The 19380-nt window shown below is 43.0% G+C and overlaps 1 protein-coding gene across 3 annotated transcripts in view; it reads left to right on the top strand.

Annotated features, from left to right (window-relative positions):
• The first annotated feature begins 2670 nt into the window (after positions 1 to 2670).
• The window catches only part of kcnd3 (potassium voltage-gated channel, Shal-related subfamily, member 3), a 230905-nt gene continuing 214195 nt past the window's right edge, over positions 2671 to 19380 (top strand). For all 3 annotated transcript variants that reach the window (XM_068007677.1, XM_068007678.1, XM_068007679.1), the window contains exon 1: positions 2671 to 3842. In XM_068007677.1, the coding sequence (XP_067863778.1) occupies positions 2731 to 3842 (1112 nt within the window). In that variant the 5' untranslated portion in view covers positions 2671 to 2730. The remainder of the gene's footprint in view (positions 3843 to 19380) is intronic.

A 19380-nucleotide genomic window follows, 5' to 3' on the forward strand; every position in this document is an offset into this window, starting at 1 on the left:
AGAATTCACAGAAGCAGGCCAGAGCTCGATTGCAGTCTAAATGGAAACTGCGCCACCTGGCTCTGGGAAAGGGATCACTCACAGCTCATCCTTTACAATAAAAAGTAATTAACTCAATCCAGTAAAAACATTCTCCCGTCAAAAAAAATGAGCACACACTTGTAAAGGTTAGCCTCTGAGCTGCCAAACTCTAAATATTGAGCACTGGGTGTTTATATTGTGCCTACAAAATTCAAAAATAAAAAATGAAAGCCAGCTGGGAGAGTCTAAAGACCCGGCTGCGAGGCCGCCCCCCCTAAACTTTAACCCGTCTTTTCCATTCCCAGATCTTGGCTGATCTGTGCGTTTCCAGTATCTTCTGCTTTTATTTCAGATTTCCCAACATTGGCTACTCTTTCCTATAAATGGTAGCTATTATTTTGATAATAGCCGTCCTTATATTTTATAATTCTGTCTTGTCCTAGAAAGTTTTTTTTTGTTATTATCATTTAATGGGAATCAAACACATTATCTGGGACACTGTTTGAGTTTCAGAATAAAAGCGGGCCTGGAGTGAATTATACGCTGATCGATTGCAAACACCATTCTCCTGATGTGTGGTCTTTTCTATTGACTACATCACAAACACTAGTAAACTCTCAGAGATCAATGTAACTGTGGACTGTCTAACTCTGGAGATAAAGTTAGGCGGAAAACCAGGCAGTTTTCTAAACACGGGGAGTGGGGAGTCTTGCAATGTGAGAAAGGGGCCGAATTCAGCAATATTCAAGTTATAAGACACACTGGTTTACCAGGGCTGCAGAGAGCATCGCTGACATTACTAAAAATGATAAAGACTTTATATGCATTTATTCAAGGACTTTTCAGTGCGTCTATAAATGTTTTATATTTATATACATATATAAAGTATGAGACACATGCAAGTCATTTATAAACCTACAATATGCCCATAAAATAGATGCATCCGTTTATTTTTATCCTGACGGTAAAATTATAGATGTCAGATTGCAAATTCCCACTTTGATTTTACAAGTAACGCTATATTAACCCAGAAAACAATCGTGACCGTTGGTTCTCACAGTGCAGGACAGTCAGTGTTCACTCCCTGTGGTCCAGCAAAGATGAGTTTACAGTCGGGCTCCTGTGAACCTTTAGACCCTTGTGTTGTGTGCCCTTGGGATCATTGGTTAGAAGGCGCCTATCGTTCGTGCGCGTTGAGAAATGGGTTGGATCAATTAACGGTAACCATGTCTCTCAGTTTCTGTACAGGCAAGTCAATCCAACATCACTAGGGTAGAAACTTTCACCCTGGGTTATACTTCTAGCATCTAACAGGTTGTGCATTGAAAAGGCTGGATCTCTCTTTCCCTCTCTCTCTCTTCCTCTTTCCCTCTCTCTGTCAGTACTACGTCTCTATGGGCTAGGTACAGTGGCTCAGAGGTACCGCCAGAGCCCGGGAGAGCACTGTCTATCATCCCAGCCGAGACATGCCATCACAACCCTGACCCGCCTATCGCATCCGTGCCATTTAAAGTAGAGAACGACAGAGAGAGAGAGAGAGAGGGAAAGGTAATAAGTCAAACATTTGGAAATAATAACAATAAAACATAAACCTGTTACCTTAGCCTGTGAGCAAAGTGAGTAGGGAAAAAAAGATCCGTGACGAGCAAGTACAAAAAGGCAATGTCACATCGGTGGGATTGGCGCCGCTGATTCCGTGCTCTCTTACTTCTGGCTCTTGTGATTGTATCTACACTGGGCTCCTCGCTACTGCGGGATTTACCTTCTTATTTCGGAGTTTATTGTTTTGTTTTGTTGGGATTCCTTTGTCCTCCAGAAGACAGAAAGGATTGTCCTTTATAAAGCGAGAGCTGGAGCCTCCTTCCCATCCCCAAGGTAAGCGCTGTATCTTTTTTTTTAAAAAAAAAGGAACCCAACACGCTTCTCTCCAAAGTTTCCGACTTTCCCTGTTGCAGGCTCGACCTGCCTCCGGTTCCTTTGTATTTTTAAAAAAAGCAATCTATGTGTATATAAAATGAGGGGTCGATGGAGCCATTTATACAATGACATTGCCCTTCTCCTGCGCAATTTTATATTTTCTTTTAGTTCATTTTTTAAAATTGTTCCTCTGTGATTAGAGTTTGTTTTATTGGGAGAAGGGGAGGACCCGATGATCTTGTCTTAAAAATCGTGTGTCAGATCTCCTCAACCATCTCCCATACACTACATGCTCCCCTCTACTCCCATCAGCTAGGTGCCTGTCCTTCAGCAGAGAGAGAATAGCCTCAGTTGCAATGGTGAGACATCATCAGCACCCAGTCAGCTAAAAAACGGAAGATTTGTCGTAAAAAATCATAAATGTATGTTAGAATGTGGGTAAGAGTAATTAACATAATTAATTAGAAGCCTGTTTGCAAATTAAAGAGAGGGATCCCGTCTGTAATGATTTTATATTGAGTTATTAATGTATTTGCAGTTTTACGCATTTAGAATGAGATAATTGGATGAAAAACAGGAGGATTTTGTGCCTTGGGGATATTTGTTGGGTCTCATTACATTGTGATAACTTTGTCGCGCCAATGTCGAGGTGACAGACAATGTTTTGTTGATGAAGACTGATCTTGAGATGGAAATTGGTTTCTGTCTTCACTTCCAGATGTTGCCTAATCGCCAGCGGAGGTGGTTCTCACTGTAGCCGATCTGCCGCCTTCGAGCAAGTTTGGTGTCGCGATGGCGGCCGGAGTAGCGGCGTGGCTGCCCTTCGCCCGAGCTGCTGCCATAGGATGGATGCCAGTGGCCAACTGCCCCATGCCACTCGCCCCAGGCGACAAGAATAAGAAGCCGGACGAACTCATCATCCTCAATGTGAGCGGCAGGCGCTTCCAAACTTGGAAAAACACCCTGGAGAGATTCCCGGACACGCTGCTGGGCAGCACGGAGAAGGAGTTCTTTTTCCACGAAGAAAGCAAGGAATATTTCTTTGACCGGGATCCTGACATCTTCAGAAACGTGTTGAATTTTTACAGGACGGGGAAGTTGCACTATCCGCGGCACGAGTGCATCTCTGCTTATGATGAAGAGCTGGCTTTCTTCGGCCTCATTCCTGAGATTGTCGGGGACTGTTGCTATGAAGAGTACAAGGACAGAAAGAGGGAGAATGCAGAGAGGCTGATGGACGACAGTGACAATGAAAACAGTGCGGAACGTAACTTGCCATCGCGCACATTCCGCCAAACCATGTGGAGGGCCTTCGAGAACCCGCACACCAGCACCTTAGCCTTAGTGTTCTACTATGTCACGGGCTTCTTCATCGCAGTGTCTGTGATCACCAATGTCGTGGAGACGGTGCCCTGCGGAATTGGCCCGGAGGACGTCAAAGACCTACCGTGTGGAGAGAGATACGTTGTGGCTTTCTTCTGCTTGGACACCGCCTGTGTCATGATCTTCACTGTTGAGTATCTTCTAAGACTCTTTGCAGCCCCGAGCCGCTACAGGTTCATGAGAAGCGTGATGAGCATCATCGATGTGGTGGCCATCATGCCTTACTACATTGGCTTGGTGATGACCAACAACGAGGATGTGAGTGGAGCCTTCGTGACTCTCCGGGTCTTCAGGGTCTTCCGGATTTTCAAGTTTTCCCGCCATTCCCAAGGGCTGAGGATCCTGGGTTACACCCTGAAGAGTTGTGCCTCTGAACTTGGCTTTCTGTTGTTTTCCCTCACCATGGCCATCATAATCTTTGCCACTGTGATGTTCTATGCTGAGAAGGGCTCGACCCACAGCAAGTTTACAAGCATTCCGGCGTCTTTTTGGTACACCATCGTCACCATGACAACTCTGGGGTAGGTCCTGAGCTTTATTTTGTACTAAACATAAATATTGGCGTTGCGAACTGTACCTGTCTCCATGTGAAACCATTCGCTCCTGTGTTCAACATTTAAGTTCAAGCAAGTGGTGCCTGAATAATCAAGTATGAACTCATCAATCAAAGAAAATTATGTGATCTGTATTTTTACAAGGCACTAAAGACATTCAGCTTTCAAAATAATCTTCAATTAATATGTGATAAACACAGCTTTTATTTAGTAACATGGGGCAAAGCGTTGAAAGCAGAAAAGGATTAATTAAATATCGCCTCAGCTCCAGATTACACGTAGATCTGCTTGAATTGATGAAGTCAGGACATTTGTAATTACATTTTCAGAAGTAACATTGCTTAATCTCCTTTTCTATGAAGTAGCAGCCATTGCCAATAATCACTCTGAGGCAGAAAGGCAGGGACAGATATTAATCTTTTGTCAAGTAGGAGATCAGAAAGTTTATTTCAGGAAGAGTTAGCGCAAAAGAAAAACTTGAGCGAAAAATTACACGTAGGCTCCTGTATCTTCCACCGTGCTTAATTCCCTTTAGCCACATCTCACTCTCCCTGGTTATTGTACTTTCCCAGTACAAGACAACGGGTTAAAAGCAGCGAATTGGAGAATGCAGTTTTGCCAAAAAGTAGAATGTTTTATTAATTTCCCCCAACAGTTGTTTTTCATTTAATCAAGAAGGAATATAGAAAACGCATTGTCTGATCTCTGCTCTTCATCAAACGGTCTGTAAAGTGCAATAAAGCGATATGTTTTCTTGCAATAAAGGACTGATTTGGTTTGCTGTCTATATAATCTGACAGATGCTCCGACGATAAACAATGTCGCACAAAAAAAGTATTTTGTCAGACTTCTAGAGCTAATGACCTTGAGGTTTATTTGTTGGCGTGTGAAGACTTATGGCAACAGCAATAAAGTTTTTACAAGAGAACTTCGCCGGATGACTACAGCCTGGTGCTGAATACTGATTAAAGGCGCTGTCCGCGGTCCTGAAACAGCATTTGATTGCGAGGAAGCGAACTGCGAACCGGTGATGGGGTGGTCATTTCTGGTGACTTGATGGCAGTTGTCCGTGAGTTTGATGCTGTAACTCCCGCAGTCTAAAACCTTTTGTTTGTCGCTGTGTTACTGCTATAGCGCACACCGACTATCTTCAGAAGTGACCTTTTTATTTGTCAGCCGTAGTTCAGTGGGTAGCACTCTGGCTTCATGAGTCAGAAGGCTATGGGTTCACGCCCCACTCCAGAGACTTGAGCACATAATCTAGGCTAACACTTCAGTGCAGTACTGAAGGGGGTACAAGGGTATTAAGGGATATGGAGCCAAGGTGGGTAGAGTTCGGATACAGATCAGCCATGATTTAATTGAATGACCTACTGGTGTTCCTATGTGTCCTGGCCAATAATAATCCCTCAACCAACATCACTAAACAACAGATTATCTGGTCATTATCTCATTGCTGTTTGTGGGATCTTGCTGTGCATAAATAGGCTGCCATGTTTCCTACATTAAAACAGTGACTGCACTTCAAAAAGTCCTTCATTAGCTGTAAAGTGCTTTGGTGTGTCCTGAGGCGCTATATAAAGGCAGGTTCTTTCTTGCCTTTATATAGCGCCTCAGGGGAGTCTATAACGAGGGGGCATAGATTTTAGGTCAGAGGGGAGAGATACAAAAGGGTCCAGAGGGGCAATTTTTTCACTCAAAGGGTGGTGAGTTTCTGGAACGAGCTGCCAGAGGCAGTAGTAGAGGCGGGTACAATTTTGTCTTTTAAAAAGCATTTGGACAGTTACATGGGTAAGATGGGTATAGAGGGATATGGGCCAAGTGCAGGCAATTGGGACTAGCTTAGTGGTATAAACTGGGCGACATGGACATGTTGGGCCGAAGGGCCTGTTTCCATGTTGTAACTTCTATGATTCTTTGGGCGGCTTTGTACAACAGGTGTCCTTAGTAATGTAGAAATCAAATGTTGGATAAAATTGCATTGTTGGCACTGATCAAAGGTGAGGACAAAGGATGGAGTCCTTTTTGATGGGACTACCTTTACAGTATGGTAGTGTAGGACTAGCCTCGTAGAAGTATTTATTATTATTATCACTTTGTGATTCATATTATGTCAATGTATGATAATATCATTACATTTTTATTTGAAAATTTACAAGAAAACAAAAATCAAACCAATTAATATATTTTTAAAAACCTGTCAAACTTTTATTTGATAAGTCTTCTATTATCATTTGGAGCCCCTTTCATTTATCTAGCATTAAGACTTCCATAGGTAGAATAATTTATCTCTGCAGATTGGAAATGACTATACAAAGTCTCCTCCTCTACATCATCAGAAAATGGCATTATACTTTGATAACTGAAATCCATCTAAAATCTGACGCAACATTTGACTTAGAGATCGTATTCACATTTAAATACATATCCTTTCTTCAAGAACAAATCCTTTTTGCATAAATAGAACCATTTTACTATACATTTTCTTAGTGTCTATAGGACACGGTACAGAAGGCATATAATTATTTTTAGAAACAGGAAAAGGCCATTAGGCCAAACCAGCCCATCCATTTTTGATGTATTCACTTCAGCTCAGTGTCTTTTCACTATAATCTCCAATCCCTTCTCCAGAAATGCACCTGATTATTTCTTCAACACATTTAAATTCCCTACTTCAATGACCTTCCCTGATAACTTATTCCATAACTCTATTACCCTTTGTATGAATAAGTTTCATCTGACCTCCATTCTTGCTCCTAACCTCCTAATTTTTGTTTCAGTTCCCCTGGTGTTTGAACCCTCTACCATGGTGAATAATTTGCTTGCTTCAGATAAGAAGTCGACCTGCAGTATTCTGCAAATGAAGAATATAACTCAAAATAAAAATTAATGGAAATAACTAGGCTCCAATACACTGCCTTTACATTTATTGCCTTGAGAAATAGTGGAATGTTCCTTTAAACTTTCTCCTTTGTCTACTGAACTTTTGGACCACATACCATTCCCTCAGCTAATAGGTTGGAGAAACAGTCTGCTGTCTGACCTTTTCTAATTCTCTTCTTGTCCTAACCCCTAGGGAGTGATTTACAGAAGTTCCAAGCAACTGGCTTGCTTCCTTCTCTCTCTCCATGACTTCTGCTCACCAGCTGTACTGTACATATGAACAGGAGGAGGCCATTCAGCCCCTTGAGCCTGTTCTGCCATTCAGTTAGATCATAGCTGTTCTGTACCTGAACCCCATTTACCTGCCTTTGCTCCATATCCCTTGATACCCTCACCCAACTAATATCTATCAACCTCAGTCTTGAAAGTTTCCATTGACCCAGCATCCACAGCCTTTCGAGAGAGAGATTTCCAGATTGTTACTACCCTTTATGTGAAGACGTACTTTCTGATTTCACTCCTGAATGTCCAGGCTCTAATTTTAAGGTTATGCCCTCTTGTTCTGGATTCACCCACCAGAGGAAATAGATTCTCTGTGTCTACCCTATCGAATCCCTTTATCATTTTAAACCCCTCGATTAGATCACACCTCAATCTTCTATACTCAAGGGAACACAAGCGCAGGTTATGCAACCTGGCCTCGTAATTTAACCCTTTCCCTGCCGGTATCATTCTGGTGAATTTGCTCTGCACCCCCTCCAAGCCCAATATATCCTTCCTGAACGCACTACTCTAGACTTCTTATCCCACAGTGACATAAACAAACTAGGAGCTTGGTATGTGGGAAGTAATAGGTATAAATGTGGAAATTACCACTTTATGGTAATGCATAATATCCAACATATTGTGCCACAAGTAGTGGAATTCTCGGCTCAGGAATTGTTGTTACCAGGAATTCACATGTCCACTACCGAATCTCTTCTTTCCAAGCGGACTGGAAGACATTTTCTTTTAAAGAACAGTCGAGTGTAGGGCAGTAAATCTTTGTTTATGGGCAGCTAGCAAATGGACGCTTGACAAAAAAATATGTGCACCAAGAATAAACAAGAAAACCACGAGCTTAAAAGAGAAGCAGCAATTCCTAGCTAAAGTTTAGTATCTGGGGAATGAACAGTTAAATCTATATATGGAGCAAACACATTCAACAGAACCGCTTTTTAGATTTGTTCTGTGGAGCCTGAAATTACAATTGAGATCAGTCAATGAGTGCATTCTCACTTTGTCTTTGGGCTCAAATTTAGAACGTGATCTTTTTATCATTTTAATTTTCTAATAATCATTAAATAGAGCACGATATTGATGAATGTTGGTAATTATTGCAATCATTTGATTATGGCTAACTTCTGATGCATTGAAATTGGCCTCCTTAAACATACATGTAAAATCCTATGAAATTAACTTGTTTCAATGAAGGGGTTCATCCCTTTTAAATTAATGGGGCTAGCATTTGTACACTAATATTTCAATATCCCAATTTCAAGGCACATGACCGGGTGTGTCTTCACCGAGGTTGTGCCTATTCACTTGTTTCAGTGCCTGGAATTTCTTTCATAGTCAAAATAATTTTACTCTTTTTAATATGTTTTTTATGTTTTGGGCCAGTGATTGATTTGAACAAATCTCCCAGTGCAAAAACTGGGCAATTGATTGATAATCAATAGGAGTTAAAGAAATGACTAAAGACTTACGTGGAGAGACTGGAGAAGCTGGGATTGTTCTCCTTAGAACAGAGAAGGTTAAGGGGAGATTTAATAGAGGCGTTCAAAATCACGAAGGGTTTTGATAGAGTAAATAAGGAGAAATTGTTTCCAGTGGTGGAAGGGTCGGTGACCAGAGGACACAGATTTAAGGTAATTGGCAAAAAATGTCAGAGGTGAGATGAGAATTTTTTTTACGCAGCAAGCTATTACGATCTGGAATGCACTGCCTAAAAAGGTAGTGGAAGCAGATTCAGTAGTAACTTTCAAAAGGGAATTGGATAAATATTTGAAGGGGAGAAAATTGCAGGGCTATGGGGAAGAGCAGAAGGGTGGGACCAATTGGATAGCTCTTTCAAAGAGCTGGCACAGGCACGATGGGCCGAATAGCCGCCTTCTGTGCTGTAAGATTCTATCATTAGATGATTCTAAATAAAACTAAGAATTGTTTTTGGACTCGTTATCTCAGGACAAGGTATTTTCAGTTTAACATTTCTTTGAAATCCTTGGAAACTTTAATTATCTTAACTTTTTAATGGCATTACACTCCTCAGACTGAGAAGTGCTGATGCTTTGGAATGGAACATCTTGTCACCATTTTCGACAGTAATAACATAGCAAATACCAGGCTGTTCATAACAAGGGATAAATGTAGGATAAAGGTCCATCTCTAAGCCTGCAATGTACTTAGTTACCACCCTCGTGAGAATACTCTCTACCACACCAGTGTGACAATCCTGAGTGAGGCTGACAATTTAGCAACAATTAGTGCCAAATTAGAGACAGATTTGTGCTATGGCTTAAACTCTCTAGAAACGGAGTCAAGAAAGCCCAAAACACATTTCCCTTAATTACCCTTCTCACATGGCATAAGAATCCCACTGGTTACTAAATGTAGCAGTGTCAAGAAGGCATCGGTAGAGATTTCTTCTATTTGCTAGTTCCAGCAAAATCAAAACACGTCCTCAACAGAATTACTTTATGCCTTCGCTAGAATTATCAAATCAAGGAAATCTTCACCGACTCAATAACAAAGTGGCTTGCACACAACCCTCAATCTCTTCACTCTCCAAAAACACATTTAATTGACTCTTGAAATGGTTATAGGGGAGATTTTCCTCCCATTAATCTGGGCTGAATTCAAGAGGAGGGCGGCATTCTGGCCCCTCTGCAAAAATTTAACTTCTTAACAACCATCAGTATTCCGAACAGCTGCAAGAGTTGGATCGTAACAGCTTTTAAAAGGGAAGCAGATAAATATTTGTAAAAGAAAAATATTGGAAAGGGTATGGGAAAAGGGCAGGGGAATGGGAGCATGCGGAGAGCTCTTTCAGAGAGCTGACCAAGGCATGATGGGCTGATCAGCCTCCTTTTGTGCTGTATAACTCTGAGTCTATGTAAGGTAAATGCAGCACCATGCAAAACTCTGTGCCACTCCATTCTTCAGATACGGGTCATCAACCCCAATTCATTTTTGTACTTGATGGGTGTGCGAGTGAATGAGAAATGACATCAGCTGCTTGCTGATGCAGTGCTGAGGTTCTGCCCTGGGGAGACTCAGTGCAGTGGGTTTATCAGTCAGGGAACTAAACTTTATGCCTTCGTTCGGTGGGCCGTATTTTACCCCGGGAATCCGCCTGGTTTTTTGCCGGTCAGAGAGCATCAACGGGAGGAATCCCACCTCAAAAAAAAAGTAACTCACAGGTTGTCCTTTCCTCCCTTCCCACCCCTCTCAGGCAGATTTTCTGGCTTCTACGTCCTTGCTCTGGTAAACGGGAATTATGGCAAGGGAAGGGCACGGGCTCATTTCCCTCCTCTTTTATCCAGTTTTGCCAGCCGAAAGAAAGGTCTCATTGGAAAAGGGATGGAGACCTGGCCAGAGGCCCTCCAGATCTGATCGAGGTAATTAAAATGATCAAAGGGTTTCATATGGTAAATAGAGAGAAGCTTTTTCCTCTGGTGGGGGGAGTCCAGAACAAGGGGGCTTAGTCTTAAAATTAGAGCTAAGCTGTTCAGGAGTGATGTCAGGAAGCACTTCTTCACACAAAGGGGAGTGGAAATCTGGAATTCACTCCCCCAGTAGGTTGTGGATGCTGGGGGTCCATTGAAAATTTCAAAACTGAGATTGATAGATTTTTGTTAGGTAATGGTATTAAGGGTTAGGATCCAAGGCGGGTAGATGGAGTTAAGTTACAGATCAGCCATGATCTAATTCAATGGCAGAACAGGCTCGAGGGGCTGAATGGTCTACTCCTGTTCCTATGTTCCTAGACCATAGGCCATAAAGGCCCCAGAGCAAAAGTATATATTTTAAGTTAATTTAAAGATTTTGTAGTGTATATTTAAGTTTTTTTAAAGTATTATAAAAAGTCTCAAAAGTTTAAAAAAATGTAATCTCTGGGAGCCAGAGGAACATAGGAACAGGAAGAGGCCATTCAGTCCCTCGAGCATGTTCCGTAATTCAGTTAGATCATGGCTGATCTGTACCTCAACTCCATTTACCCACCTTTACTCCATATCCCTCGATACCCTCAGCCAACAAAAATCTATCGCTCTCAGTCTTGAAAGTTTCAATTGTCCCCCAACACCCACAGCCTTTTTGGGGGAGAAGTTCCAGATTTCCACTACCTTTTGTGTGAAAATGTACTTACCAATTTCACTCCTGAATGGCCTGGTTCTAGTTTTAAGATTATGCCCCCTTGTTCTGGATCCCCCCACCCCCCAGAGGAAATAGGAAATCCACCCCATTGAATCCTTTTATCATTTTAAACACCTCCATTAGATCACCCCTCAACCCTTCTTAGTCCTTCTCCTGTTCCTTTGCTCTGAGAAGAAACAGGTCAAAAAGACCATCGCAAGGATGTCAGACTGAACAGGCACCGTGGGCAGACTCCAACCCCTGCCCACTGGTACCCATGGCTTCTTGTCTGTGAATCCAGGTGGGACTACTTTACTATGAACCTGTGGCAATGCTAGAGAAGGATGTCTCTCCCCCATAATACAATAACTGAGTTGTACCAGCTGCCAGACACCTGCGGGCACTGTTGCTAAGGAGACCTTCGGCTCACTGCCATCACAGTCCCCATTTGTCACCAGACTAAGCTCCGTTTCCTGCTGGCTTGTAACTCTCCTACACAGCTACCAAGGCTGCCATTTGGAGATCATTTTGTTATTCCATTGGGCTGACAACACCTCTGCCCACGCACCCCCCTCCCACCCCTCCCTCCCCCCCCCCCCGCACTCCTTGAACCTGACAATATTCCTGTTGTTTAAGACCAGCAAGCCTACTGAGCCAAATTGGGCTGACTGGTGGCAGTGCAGTTTCAGTGCTATTTCAGCATTAAATCAATCGCAGAGGAAAATTCAGGCCACATTTGGATTACAGAGTTGATTTTTTACACGCGCTTTGTTGGGGAAATCTTGGCTTTTAGGAAATCTAACCGTTGTAAATCTTGGAGGGTTTGATCATTATGATATTGTGATATTGGAGATAATTTCAGGTGGTCTAAATACACTAAAGTTTTTGTGTTGATGTGACACGATTTTCTCATTGCATCAATGCAAAAAAGGTACAGCAAAACTAGAACTGCACTGGCATCACAGAACTGCACTGGCATCGCAGCACTGCACTGGCATCACAGCACTGCACAGGAATCACAGCACTGCACAGGAATCACAGCACTGCACTGGTATGACAGCACTGCACTGGCATCACAGCACTGCACAGGAATCACAGCACTGCACTGGTATGACAGCACTGCACTGGTATGACAGCACTGCACTAGCATCACAGCACTGCACAGGAATCACAGCACTGCACAGGAATCACTGCATTGCACTGGTATGACAGCACTGCACTGGCATCACAGCACTGCACAGGAATCACTGCACTGCACTGGTATGACAGCACTGCACTGGCATCACAGCACTGCACAGGAGTCACTGCACTGCACTGGCATCACAGCACTGCACTGGCATCACAGCACTGCACAGGAGTCACTGCACTGCACTGGCATCACAGCACTGCACAGGAATCACTGCACTGCACTGGTATGACAGCACTGCACTGGTATAATAACACTGCACTGGTATAATAACACTGCACTGGTATAATAACACTGCACTAGTATCACTGCACTGCACTGGTATGACAGCACTGCACTGGTATAATAACACTGCACTGGTATAATAACACTGCACTGGTATAATAACACTGCACAGGAATCACAGCACTGCACTGGTATAATAACACTGCACTGGTATAATAACACTGCACTGGTATAATAACACTGCACTGATATCACAGCACTGCACTGGTATCACTGATGAGAAGGAGGCATTACTTTGACATTTTTTTTTGTCAGTCAGTGTTGACAAGTCTGTGAACTCTTCACTAGCAACGAAAATGTAAACTGTGCAAGGGCACTGATGAGCAGAGGTCTGCAGTTGTACGCTGGCATGCGTACAGATATGCGTATGGACAATGCGTACATGCGACTCCAGTTGCCTGGCCACAGCATGGTGCAGAGGCGGCAGTGCAATCAGCACCACCAGCCCCTCATCACTCTCAGCAGGTACCGGTCTCAAACCAACAGTGCCATTAATGAATTATGCTAATTGAATCTGACTTGCTTATGTAAATTGGGACAATTATAAAGTATAAGTTACTGTAATGTAGTAACTTTACAAAATTGCTACTCCACAAACAGAGTTTTGTGCGTGGGAATATATATTGGGAATTTGGGAGTGTGCTCCATGATTTCCTGGCTATTAAATTTAGTGAAAGGATGTTGTGGGACCATGCACTTGTGGCCCCAGTATGCGATCCCAGTGAGCTAAGATCTACCTCGAATATGTGACTGATGGAAATATACTCCTACTGAATCATCCCATCTTAAAATAATTTTGAAATTTCATGCAGAGCAGTAATTTTGAATGTAAGGTCCTTGTCTTTGGCCACAGATTCTTTCTCGGGCTCATCCCTTCCTATCCCTGCGCCCTCCTCCAGACCGGTGTTCCGCTCTTCCAACTCTGCCTTTCTTTCCCTCTCCCCTCCCTCCACTCTACCGTTTTATGGCTAAGACTTCAGCCATGTCATCTCCACACTCTATAATGTTCTCTCTGAACCCTCCATCTTGTTATCTCTCCACCCTCCTTCGAAAGCCTCCTCAAAACACATGCACTCAGTTGCCTCCACTAACTCTTCTCCTGCTGCCGTTTGGTGCTCATCTTTGCTTCTGTGCAGCTCCTTGGCACCTGTTACTATGTTAAAGGCATCATACAAATGTTGCTTGTTATTGCTTACCTAATGGTGTAGTGGGATATGTTTTATGGTTTTTAATGACTTTAAAAACCGTAAAACATAGTGTATTAGTCACAATGTTAAGCACATTTGTACTTCCTCAATAAAGTGAAGCAGATCTTACAGTAATATCCCTTTAAGAAATAATCTCCATGAACCAGATAGATCTCTCCTCATTGTTGCTGTACTGATTTATTTGGTATTGCTCCGTTTTGTTGTGTGACCAGATTTACAGCTTATTGTTTCTCGAATTGTGACTATCCATTATCTGTGTGTTGCATTGGCACAGTTGGTAGAACTCTTCCCACTGGGTTAGAATGTTTTGGATTGGAGCCCCAAATCAGGTTTTGAACTCACAACACAGGCAGATGCTCATGTGTAGGGATGCTGCATTGTCCTTCGGGTAAGATATTAAACCGCGGTTCCATCTCCCCGTTCTGAAAGCACTCTTCAGAGGAGAGCAGTGAGTTCCGGGGTTGTCCTTCCCAACATTCGTCCTTCAGGTAGTACCGCCAAAGGCAAATTGACTGACCGTTCATTGTGCGACGTTTTGTGAGCGCTGCAGGTACAGAATAGCTGCTGCATTTGCTTACATAACAAGTCACCGCGTGTGTGAAACACGTTGAAATGTGACAGAGTGCTACGTTGCGAGCATTTTTATTGTTTATTATTCCTTGACATTTGGTCTTCACATGGTTCGAAGTATTTCTTTAAAATAAGGAAAAGAAGGAAAGAACTTGCATTTACAATGAATTTATAAAAATACAATTTCACTGGAATTTGTTGTCCTCTGTTATCTTGCCTAAATGGCCATTCTTCATATGTGAGCTCAACCACAGAAAGCAACTCAGGTGACCCGAATTCCACCCTCACCCGATACCCACACAATTGCACTTTCCAGCGCAGGTCACTGGATAGCAGTCAAACAAATATTTTCCTAAATTCATTCTCGAGATGTGGGTGTCGCTAGCAAGGCCGGCATTTATTGCCCATACCTATTTGCCACTTGAGAAGGTGGTGGTGGGCCTTTTACTTGAACCGCTGCAGCCCATGTGGTGAAGGTGCTCCCACAGGTCTGATAGGTAGTGAGTTCCAGGATTTCGACCCAGCGACGATGAAGGAACGGCAATATATTTCCAAGCCGGGAGGCTGTGTGACTTGGAGGGGAACTTGGATGTGGTGTTGTTCCCATGCACCTGTTGCCCTTGTCCTTCTAGGTGGGGGAGACCACGGGTTTGAGAGGCGCTGTTGAAGAAGCCTTGCCGAGTTGCTGCAGTGCATCCTATAGATGGTACACACAGCAGCCACGGTGCGCCAGTGGTGGAGGGAGTGGATGTTTAAGGTGGTGGATGGGGTGCCGATCAAGAGGACTGATTTGTCCTGGATGGTGTCGAGCTTCTTGAGTGATACAGAAAGAACAGGAAAAGACCTTTTGTTCCCTCAAGCTTGCGCTATCTAAACATGGTACTGCCAGGTACACCATCGACCCAACCCCACCCTCCTCTTGGTCACACAATCTCCTAGAAGAAGCAAATAAATCTGTGGCCAAGTCGGGAATGGGAACCCTGGCACATTTCTACCCCTCCCTAGTTCAGTGATGCTGAGGCTAATCATCGTACCTCTGACATCAGCTAGATCAGCACTGTTCTGGTCTCTTCCTGGAACATCCTGTAAAGCTCAGCTCACTGGGAAGTGCTTTTACCTTTTAAGGGGCAGCTCGACTACATTTCTGATGTGTTTCGAAAAACGTTGGTCATAATTTCTCTGAAACACAGTGGCGGTAATTTTGACGAAGCCAATGGAAATGAAAACAAGGTGAGATGTGTAACGGGCAGCCCAAAGTCAAAATTACCCCCTGTATATTTAAGACGTTTGATGTCTTCAACAACATTGTAAACCAGATTAAGCTCAGGAGCTGGACTCACGCTGGCATTGATTTAGATGCAAGCCAGTATAATCTGGGAGCACACTCCACGTTGAATCTCCTCCTATCGAACTTATCAAACCAGTTCCCCTTTGCACATTGCCAAGTCCATTTCTGATATAGACGCAGAGAAAATGTTTCCACTTGTGGGGGAGTCCAAAATTAGATGTCATAAATATAAAATAGTCACTAACAAATCCAATAGGGAATTCAGGAGAAACTTCTTTACCCAGAGAGTGGTTAGAATGTGGAACTCGCTACCACAAGGAGTAGTTGAGGCACATAGCATTGATGCTATAAACACATGAGGGAGAAACAAATGGAAGAATGTGCTGATGGGGTTAGATGAAGTAGGGAGGGGAAGGAGGGAGGGAGGAGGCTCATGTGAAGCATAAACGCCGGCATAGACCATTTGAGCCGAATGTCCTGTTTCAGTGCTGTAGTTTTGATGTAACTCAATGTTATTGTCTGCCAACATTCAGTTACCTTACTTGAATTTTTATGAAAGTAAAATATTAGTAATAAAAGTGAAATCGGTAGAGAGACGAGAGAAGCCAGGATTGTTCTCCTTACAACAGAGAAGGTTAAGGGGAGATTTAATAGAGGTGTTCAAAATTATGAGGGGTTTTGATAGAGTAAATAGGGAGAAACTGTTTCCACTGGCAGGAGGGTCGGTAACCAGAGGACACAGATTTAAGATAATTGGCAAAAGAACTAGAGGGGGAGATGAGGAGAATTTTTTTTACGCAGCAAGTTGTTATGATCTGGAATGCGCTGCCTGAAAGGGCGGTGGAAGCAGATTCAATAGTAACTGTGAAAAGGGAATTGGAAAAATACATGGAAAGAAAAAATGTGCAGGGCTATGGGGAAAAGACCAGGGAGAGTGGGATTAATTGGATGGCTCTTTCAAAGAGCCAGCACAGACATGATGGGCCGAATGGACCCTTTCTGTGCTGTAAGATTCTATGATTAGATGCAGATACAAAAACAACATAAGAAAGCGCAGAGGTCAATCAGCCCTTCCGCTCGTTTCAAATGCGATGCTCAACTCTCTCTCTCCTCCACTCATTTGGAAGTACTGGATTATGTCGGTCTTTATCTGTATAATCTCCACCCCCACGCCCAATCAGACATTGATCAAGCTCTTTTTTGAAGTAGTTTATTCTCTCAGCCTCGATTACTTTTGCTGGAAGCCTGTTTCAAATCCACCATTCAGTGGAGAAAAATATAATCTTTCCAATGTCCAATCTCAGTGGAGGGCTGTTAATTTTAAACCTAAGGGTTTTGGTTCTGTAAATATAGTCTAAGTCAATTGATATGCATGGGCACATAAAGCTATAGAGAGATTGGTTAGTTTATTGGCACATTTCCACTCACTTAAATAGCATTGGCAAAGCCTCATTTTCCAATTCTACTGTGTTAAATTTCTAAGATGATGATGTGTTGTAAAGATATAATCAAGCACTAAATCTGTTCTGAGCTGTGATTAACAAGTTTCCTGCACAGGGTCCTACTCATACGCACTTTCATAGAATGATACAGCACAGAAGGAGGCCATTCGGCCCATCGTGCCTGTGCTGGCTCTTTGAAAGAGCTATCCCATTAGTCCCGTTCCCCTGACCTTTCCCCACAGCTCTGCAAACTTTTCCCCTTCATGTATTTATATCTTGTTAAATCTCCCCACATTGTATCCCGCTACTTGCATTGCCATCCTTCATAAAATACATTTTTTTTTTGGCGTCACAGAGGGCCCACAAACTTTGGATCGGACTTTGCAATCGCTGAGTGGTACAGGCTATCTGAAAATAATTGCCATCAGCTCCCTGGCTATTTTTCACCACCCATTATTTGAAGATTTTGAATAAAATGTTTTTGCCAAGAATTTATACAGGCCTGGAATCAAGCATGCTGGTGACTGACTGGGGAGCAGAGAACATCTGGTCCAACAGCAAAGTAGGAGCCCATGGAAGGGGACAGATTTATTTATTTACTCCCAGCTGAAATGAAGAGAAAAAGATACAGAGGGAACAGCTCTGGTTGTATGCACTCATAGGAACAGGAGTAGGCCATTCAGCCCCTCGAGCCTGATCCACCATTCAATTAGATCATGGCTGATCTGTATCTTAACTCCATCTACCCGCCTTGGTTCCGTAATCCTTAATACCCTTACCCAACAAAAATATATCAATCTCAGTTTTGAAATTTTCAATTGACCCCCCCCCCCAGCCTCAGCAGCTTTTTGGGGGAGAGAGTTCCTGATTTCCACTCCCCTTTGTGTGAAGAAGTGCTTCCTGACATCACCCCTGAATGGCCTGGCTCTAATTTTAAGGTTATGCCCCCTTGTTCTGAACTCTCCCACCTGAGGAAATAGTTTCTCTCTATCTACCCTTTAATCATCTTAAACACTTCAATTAGATCACCCTTAATCTTCTGTACTCAAGGAATTACAAGCCAGAAAAAGAATTAACAAAAGACGCCGCCCCATGATTCAGTACACAAATGCACTGCCCAATGTGGTTCTGAGTCATTCCTCCGCTGAGTTAGCTAATCTCGGCCAAGGTGATAGATAGTATGTGCGGGCGTAGTCCAAAACTAGAGGTCATAAATATAAGATAGTAACTAATAAATCCAAAAGGGGATTCAGGAGAAACAACTTTACCCAGAGAGTGGTGAGAATGTGGAACTCGCTACCACAAGGAGTGGTTGAGGCAAATAATGTAGATGCATTTAAGGGGAAGCTAGATAAACACACGAGGGAGAAAGGATTAGAAGGATATGCTGATTGGGTTGATGAAGAGGGGTCTCGTGTGGAGTATAAACGCCGACGTAGACCAGTTGGACAGAATGGCCTGTTCCTGTGCTGTACATTCTATGTAACTCTACGTGTTCTATTATTGATCTCAATGCCTCTTCATTAGAGAGAAAGTATAAACCAACATGGTTCCCTGTTCCTCTTCGCTCTCCAGTGACTTATGCTGGAAATTGGACGTTGGGTTAGAATCGTCCATCATGCTCCCCATGGTCAAACATCCATTCAACACTCACTGTCTAGGATCACACATGGATTTTAGTTACTTGGATGAGCTACTGCAAGACAGCCGGTGCCCATTCTTACCACACCCCTGATTTGCAAAATTTGGAGCACAAGGTAATTTTTGTAGCTGTACCCTAATTACAAAGGAAGGTAGGGCTCCTCTACAAAAATTAATCTGAAATATGGAAGCTGAAAATATCTGAAGCAACCCAAAAATATAACAGTAGCACTGGGAGATAAAACTGAGTCATAACAACTGCCTGTGGACACACACTCAGGCCATCTTTAGAACCTGTTAGAGTTATATTTCTGATTTACTGCCATTTTACAGCTGAATTCTTGGACATTTTTATGTCGTGAACTGTCTCTTACTTGGAGCTACATCAACACTGCTTCAAGTGCATTTCACTTAAAACCAGTACAGCTGGCAGCGAAAGGTGATTTTCACCCCATCAGATTAGGCTGGCATTGAGCCCAGATTTCAGAGATTGTGCTGGTCCTGTGCCACCCATTCCCTCTCTCAAAAACAACAGATGAACTACAGCTGGGGAGTTTTCCTCGGTGTCCTGGCCAATATTTATCCCTCAGCCAACATTCACTAAAAA

The sequence above is a fragment of the Heptranchias perlo genome, chromosome 27, assembly GCF_035084215.1.
Source record: "Heptranchias perlo isolate sHepPer1 chromosome 27, sHepPer1.hap1, whole genome shotgun sequence".
Lineage (NCBI taxonomy): Eukaryota > Metazoa > Chordata > Chondrichthyes > Hexanchiformes > Hexanchidae > Heptranchias > Heptranchias perlo.